The sequence below is a fragment of the Onychostruthus taczanowskii genome, unplaced genomic scaffold, assembly GCF_017590055.1.
Source record: "Onychostruthus taczanowskii isolate IOZ18803 unplaced genomic scaffold, ASM1759005v1 scaffold70, whole genome shotgun sequence".
Lineage (NCBI taxonomy): Eukaryota > Metazoa > Chordata > Aves > Passeriformes > Passeridae > Onychostruthus > Onychostruthus taczanowskii.
The window spans coordinates 1,362,282-1,370,059 of record NW_024504787.1 but is presented as its reverse complement, the minus strand read 5'-3'; the positions used below and the strand labels follow the sequence as shown (position 1 = coordinate 1,370,059).

The window sequence follows — 7,778 nt, the reverse complement described above, 5'->3', positions numbered from 1 at the left end:
TGACAAGTTCTGCTGCTGGGGACTGAATTAATAGTATGTGTGTCCTCCTCCTCTCCCAGTGAAACTTGTCCTTCCTGGAGACCCATGTTCTCACATCAGACTCTATTTCTTGTTCTGTGAGCCCAAAGAACAAACTGATTCATTCAGGTGAAAATAAAAGAAAATATAAGAAGGAACAATACTGTTTGTGGCAGAGCACACCCCATGTAAAGCCCTGCTTGCAGGTGAGCTGTGACCATCCACGGGAGAGCAGCTGGAGGAGGAGGAGGAGAAGGCTTCATCCTTTCATTATGATATATCAGAGGTGATTGGAGGGAAGAAATGCCATATGAAAAATCAAAAAAGTTATGCTAGCCTCAGGGCAGCCTGGGTTCAGGGGAACAGGACACCAGGCAAAACAGCTGAGCCTCCCTGAAAACACAGGCAGAAATGCAAGCAGGAGCCTTGGAGGGGGCTGCCAGGCAGCACAGGCTCACAATGCTCTGTTACTTCAACAGTTCCTATTTTCTTTGAGTGCTGAATGTTTTTCCAGGAAAGGGAAAAAAATCAGAGGGAAAAAGACCAGTACCTTTTCTAAAAGCAGACCTGGTGCAAAATTTGCAGTCTGCTCTCTTGAATACACCAGGGCTTGCTTTACTTTTTGCCTTGCATGATTACATCATACATTAACATTCAAGACAGGCATCAGGCAGAGATAAATCCTGAATAACTCCAAAGTTTGCTTCTTCCATCTCTTCCAGCATGAGGCAGGTTCAGACAATGCCTGTGCTGGAGGCTGGCTGCAAGAAAAGATGTTTTGGGGGCAGTACAGTACCAAAAGAGCTTGGCTCCTGTACATTTTTCTCTAAGCATGAGCAAATCCATGTTTTACCAGCAAGCTGGAATTCCCTATTATAAGAGCAGGTCTTTGCTTGTTGGCATCAGCACAGAAGTCACAGCATGTGTTATGTCCACCAACTAAAGACAATTTAAGAAGCATGTGAAGATCCATTAATATGTCCTGAGGAGTGCAACAAAGGTGGTGAAAGGCTGGATAAATGTCTTTTGAGGAGCAGCTGAGGATTTTGGGCTTGTTTAGTTTGGAGAAAGGGGATTCAAGGTAATACTCTCTACAGATTCCTGAGGAAGGGAAGTACTCAGCTCTTCCTGATATCCAGTGATAGGACATGTGGGAATGGTTCAAAGATGTGCCAGGAGAGGTTTAGAATCAGGAAGCATTTCTTTGCAGAGTGAGTGGAGAGAATAGGCATCCTATTAAGGTGGCTAATATACTCAGCCTGTCAGTGTTTAAGGGACATTTGGACAATGCCCTGAACAACATTCTTGAACTTTTGGTCAGCCCTGAATTGGTCAGGCAGTTGAACTGGATGATTGTTGTAGTCCCTTCCAACAGAAATGAATTATTTTCTGTTCTAGTCCACTGACATAAATAAGAAGAACATGGGATCAGACTTCCACCAGAAAACACACAGAGCATGGTACTGCCCAGCCTCCAAGGAGTTTCTCTGACAAACAGTATTTCATGATCCAGCCCTCCAGCCTCCTGCTGAGGAAGTGAGAGCTGAATTAAGCAGCTCTCAGTGAATCTGAGCTCAGTCCAAGGTGGTGAAGAGTGAGCCACGGCCACTGACCTGTTCTAGTGACTGACCTGTCCCTGTAGGGGAGCACACACTTTATTTCAGCAGTCAGTCAAGCTCCAGATGGATGAGGGATATTCCTCCGTATTATCCTGGTAGCACTGAGCAAGAGCTCATCCCAGCTTCATGACAAAATTTATGCCAGTCCCCACAGGGACATTGTCCAGGGTGAGATGGCATTTTGCAAGGGCTGGAGTATTTTATAACTTGGAGGCAATCACAAGCCCTGGTCCAGGTACCACTGACAGAGCTGGGGCACCTCTGGAGCAGGTAACAGGGGCAACTCTGGGGAAGCTCAAGAGGCAGGAGAAAAGCAAGCAGAGCAGTCTCAGGGACAAGGGAAAGGGTGCCTTGCTTTTCACTGAGAAACAGCAAATTTGTCCTGGGAGCAGGTGGAGCTTGGGGAAAACCATCTGCTTCCTGCTCTCCTCCCTGGGCCAAGGTCTGGAGAAGGAGCCAGAGCCAAGGCTGCCAAGAGTGAGGGAGAGGCTTCAAGGTCCCCCTGCTGTGCAGGCTGCCCCAGCTGCATGATCTCCCACCAACAACAGGGCCCTGGCTGCCAGTCCTGTGCCTTTCAGAAAGTCCACGGCTTTGGAAAATGCAGGAGATTGATCTAGTGGTCACCCATGTCTACAAGGTTGTCATTGGGATGGGAAAGCCTGCGAGCTGATGGGGGCAAAGATGAAGGTTAAAACAGTGTAATGATATAGGGATGATGGAGGACACATCATCCAACCTGTCTGTCCAAGGAGCAGGTGCCTCTGTGAGGTGGCCTGAGCCCTGCCATGCACAGAAGGATGAAAGAAATGCCAAGCAGAAATGGCTCATCCTCCTGAACAATTACTGCTATTTTTCTTTCTTTATTTTTTAATGAATATTATTTATGTTATTCATTAAATACTGACTAAGGAACAGGTGCTGGCTCATGTTTACTGGTTGATAGGTCTCTACACTTCTGCAAGCATTTTTCACCCTTAGCCAAGCCAGGGAATGGCAGGAAGACTGGAAATAGTATGTTCTGGTATGACTACATCATACATCTGTGGAGAATGTGAGAACAACATGTTGGGGTGAGGGATGGCAGCTGCCTGTTTGTGTCCTACTGCAGCTTGGGAGCCACTGCAGGATTCTTATGGGGCCCTGAGTCATGCAAGTTCACTCCTCAAAAACCATGCTCTGTACAAAACCATCTGTTTTGTGACCAGTGGGCGAACCATGCTCTGTTGTACCCACTCATCACCTGTGACTATCTAGACAAGCTGGATGGATAGACCAATTGTGTGAGGTTCAGCAAAGCCAGGTGCCAGGGTCCCTGGGTCACAACAACTCCTGCAGCTCCAGGTTTGGGGTAGAATGGCTGGAAAGCTGCCCAGGACTGCTTGATAGGAGCTGAACATGAGACAACAGCAGTTTGCCCAGGTGGACAAGAAAGTCAATGTATCCTGGCTTGGATCAATAATAATAAAACAGCAGGATTAGGGAAATAATCCTTGCCCTGTACTTGGCACTGGTGAGGCACCTCAAGTGCTGTGTCCAGTTCTGGGCCCCCCAGTCCAGAAAGGAGATTGAGGTGCTGGAGCAATTTCAGAGAAGAGCAATGGAACTGCTGAAAGGTCTGGAATCCATCTCCTGCGAGGAACAGCTGAGAGAGCTGAGGGTGTTTTGCCTGGAGAAGAGGAAACCCAAGGGGTCTTTATCACTGTCTGCAGCTCCCTAACAGGAGGGTGCAGCTGGGGGTCAGTCTCTTTTCTCAGGCATCCAGTGACAGGAGGAGCAGATACAGAATCACAGAATCACAGAATAAGCTGAATTGGCAGGGAACCACCAGGATCATGGAGTCCAACTCCTGGCCATACACAGGGCACCCCAAGAATCATACCTTGTGCCTGAGAATATTGGCCAAAAGCTTCTTGAACTGTGTCCTTGGGGAGCCTGTTCCACTGCCCAACTACTCTCTGGTGAAAAAGTTTTTCCCGATATCCAAACTAAACCTCCCCTGACACAGCTTGATGCCATCCTGCTGGGTCCTGTCACACAGGAGATCAGTGCCTGCCTGTCCTTTGTGTCTCATGAGGAACTGCAGTGAGGTCTCCCCTCAGTCTCCTCTTCTCCAGGCCGAACAGGCCAAGTGCCCTCGGCTGCTCCCCACACGGAAGAGCCACCCTCCAGAACCTTCATCGTCCTTGAGGCCCTCCTTTGGACACTCGCTAATGGCTTAATGTCTCAAGATGTGCCAGGGAAGGCTTATGTTGGAAGTTAGGAAGAATTTCTTCACAGAAAGCATCATTATGCATTGGAATCGGCTGCCCAGAGGGGTGATAGGGCCATTGTCTCTGGAGTTGTGCAAGGAAAGACTGGATGTGGCACTCAGTGGTGGTGTTGGGTCATAGGCTGGACTCGATACTGTCAGAGATTTTTTCCAAACGACTTGATGTTGTGATTTTGTGACCCACCCCCTCCCCGCTACACCACAAACCTGCGTCCCGTTCCCGCCCCCACCTCACCACCTGACTTCTCCCCCCAGGACGGCCAAGGCGCCGGCGAGCGCGGCCCCTTTAAAGGCACGCGGCGGGGGGCGTGGCGCGCGGCAGCGCTGAGGTCAGCGCGAGCGGCGCCGTCACAAAAGGAAGTGGCGGCGGCGGGGCCGTCAGCGCGGGGAGGGGCGGGGGCGGCACCGGCACCACCGGCACCGGGACCACCGGGAGCGGCACCGGGAGCGAGGAGGCGGCCGCGGCGGGGGCCGCGCCGCGCCATGGCCCAGCAGCAGATGAGCAGCTCGCAGAAGGCGCTGATGCTGGAGCTGAAGTCGCTGCAGGAGGAGCCGGTCGAGGGCTTCCGCATCACCCTGGTCGACGAGTCCGACCTCTACAACTGGGAGGTGGCGATCTTCGGGCCCCCCAACACGCTCTACGAGGGCGGGTACTTCAAGGTACGGGCCTTTCCCCCGCGCCGCGGGCCGCGGTGTGGGGCTGGGCCGGGGCCGGGCCTGCGGGAGGGGGCACGGGCACGGCCTGGGCAGAGGGGGAGCCGCGCCACGGCCGCCGCTGCGCTGCTGGTCTGCTCTCCGAGCCCCGGAGAGCCTCCCGTGCGAGCCTCGGCGCGGGTGAGTGTTCTCCCCTTCCGCCCCTGGATGCCCCCTGGGCTCTGCTCTGTGTGTATTTCACAGAATTGTTACGGTTGGAAGGGACCTGTGGGGATCAGCTAGTCGCGTATTTCATATCCTTTTAGGTCCTGACTTAGAGGAAAGATGGGGCAAGACTATTTACAAGAGCATTTAGGGACACAACAAGGGGGAATGGGTTCAAACTCAAAGAGAGTAGGTTTAGCTTAGCTATTAGGGCGAAATTGTTCATTGTGAGGGTGGTGAGGCCCTGGCACAGATTGCCCACAGAAGCTGTGGATGCCCCATCCCTGGAAATGCTCAGGGCCAGGCTGGATGGGGCTTGGAGCAACCTGGTCTAGTGGAGTGTGTCCCTGCCCATGGCAGTGGGGTTGGAACTAGATCATCTTCAAGCTCCCTTCCAACCCAAACATTTTATGACTCTGTGATATTTATTTCAAAGTAAGGGACTTCCAAGCCATCCCTTGATAACTTCAGTCATTGATGAGTAATTCAGGGTAAAGGCAGTGTTTCCCTCAGGACTCCATGGGCTTCAGGGCTGTTTGACACAATTTTTTTCTACTCCTGTGTTCTTCCTCTCCATGCTTTAAGAAGCCTTTAAGCCTTCAAAGAGCTGCAGCAACATATAATGGGTGAAGATAGATTCAATTCCTTTCTCAGCCTTCCTGTTAATACAAAAAAACTTTTGTGGTTACTATTTCCACTCTTGTGAATACAGCAAATAAGAAATCTGGCACAGCCATCCCAGAAGAGAACTGAAGGGAGTGTCCTTAAGTTATCAAAACAACTGGAGAAGGAGGAGTTGCACGTTTTTCTTAAAACAGGCAATTGGAAAACCTTCATGCCTGCAGAAGATGTGTTCCATAGGCACACTCCTCTGTTCTTGGTATCTGCTTGATCTCTGGCAAAATATTGTCCCCATGAGCTTGCTTCTCCCAGCAGTTAACTGTTTTAGTTGTGGCTCCTGCATCTCCCATTTCATGCCCTTTGGCTTCTCTCAAACTGAAAAAAAAAATTTAGATGATGTCTTTGCTTGACTAACGTGCACCTTCAGTGCCTCTTGGCCTCCACAGGTCAAGGTTTAAGAGCTTTGTTCCACAAAACCAAAATAACCTGTAGCTTGGGGAATAATAGATTTGAGTCATGTTCAGTTTGGCCTCATTGTTTGGAAGTAAAGGAAGGCTTTGGCATAAGACTTGCCTTTTGTAGTGAGTTGGCTGGCTTACTCATGTAGGTGTGATAGGTGTATTCTTAGACTCACCTCCATTATTACTTATTCAGGAAGTCGCTCGAGTCTTTAGTTGCTCACAGTGTCATCTTTACATCCAAATGGTCTGGTGACCTCTTCCTGCACTTACATTACTCATCCATTTTTAGTCAAAGAAATCATGACTGATCGAAATAGTTTTGTTTGGTTGGGGAGGTCTCTGGACTGCATATTTGCAGTTGTTCCTGGAAAGAAGCTGAAGTTGCCTGAGAAGTAGTTTGGGATGTGTGTTAACAAGTGTAGATTTAGGCAAGGCTCCCAGTTGCCTTACCTCAGTACTGTGATTGGGTTTTTGAGTATTTGATGTCCTTGAACTGCTGTGCCTTTCTTCTAAAGTCTTTTGACCAACCCTGTGATAGTTGTTTTGAGCGTGGGAAGATGAGGTCTCATGATGCTTCCACCTCTCCCCAGCAGTGGGACTCCCTTCAAGTGCTGTGGCTGAAATCTCTCGTGTGTTGATTCTGTCTCATCTCTCCTTCATGAGGAGCCCTGCATGGTGGATTTTTGTAGTGTCTGGTCTTTGGTTATGCATCTAGACTTTTGAGACACTGAAAAAGGAAGGAGGAGTCCTGTGAGAAGTGATATTCTTGGCTCTCTTTGTCTTAGGTCTTCACATGTGTTAGGCTCTGCTTATGGAATCATTTGGATAACTTTCTTTGATGGGTGACTCCTCCAATATATTAATTGTATGTGCTGCTCTAAACTAGTGCTCACCTTGCTTGCCTTTCATTTTCTGTATTTCTTAACTTGATGAAATATTTAGCTTCATCTTGTTTTGTGTTTTCAGTTTAGTAAGGTTAGGAAAGTGGGATTGGAAAGATGCAATTACAGGATGTAACTTTTTTCAACTTTGTGGTAGTGAGTTTGGGAATTGTGTTCCACTTGAAGTGTAGTTTAACAGCAGGAACTTGAGACGAAGTACTTAGGCTTCTACTTAAACTAGAGTACAAATACTTCAAGGAAAACTTGTGGTTAAGGTCACTTTAATAAAGAAAGTGTTAGGGATGGTTGATTAGGGAATACTATTGCTTGATTTGTGTTTTGGGAGCTCTTAGAGGTGGTCACATCAACTTTTGGCACCTTGTTTATTCTTGGAGAGATACTACCTTTCTGTCTGGGTTGTTGAACTAGCAGAATAAACTGAAATGAGGGAAGTGCACTCTCTGCACCTCCTTGACAGAAGCTACTGTCTAAAGGTGTTTCAACAGATGCTGGTTTCAGCTTCAAGTCCTGTAGCTCTAACATCTGATAAATTGAAGCAGAGAACAAGTCCCCTTGAATGTTTGTTTAAATGGTAGGTTGTCAACATGCTGGCTATAATAAAGTCAGGGAGTTGTTAAAAATTCAAGTACAATGTCTGAGCATATTTTATCAGCTAATATGGCATGCCCAGATCTGCAGCAGTGCTCCAGGGTTCAGGACTACCATCCAGATCAGCCTCCAGGAGCAACAGCTACATGAAGAGCAGCTTGTGTCAGCAAGGGAGCGTGCAGCAGCCCTCCACCCCATTCACGTGATCAGCTGAAGGTGGACATCTGAAGTGCAAGTTACATTAACCTTTGTTAATGCACTTCACTTAATGTTAACCTAGTGACAAGATGGATATCCCAGTCACACAGCCCCATCAATAAAGAATTATTACATTATTCAGTCCTGCTGAATAGCTTTGTAATGTTTTGAGCAACACTTAAAGTTCCTGACTACTGTCCTCAAGGAAGGAGTTGAGCTATTCCCTGGATTGGTTACCTCTCTT

General features: G+C 48.5%; 1 protein-coding gene across 1 annotated transcript in view; it reads left to right on the top strand.

The window, feature by feature from the left end:
* The first annotated feature begins 4,237 nt into the window (after positions 1-4,237).
* UBE2R2 (ubiquitin conjugating enzyme E2 R2) overlaps positions 4,238-7,778 on the top strand; it is a 54,998-nt gene continuing 51,457 nt past the window's right edge. Inside the window, exon 1 of the mRNA XM_041422049.1 lies at positions 4,238-4,566. Coding sequence (XP_041277983.1) covers positions 4,390-4,566 — 177 coding nt within the window. The 5' untranslated portion in view covers positions 4,238-4,389. The remainder of the gene's footprint in view (positions 4,567-7,778) is intronic.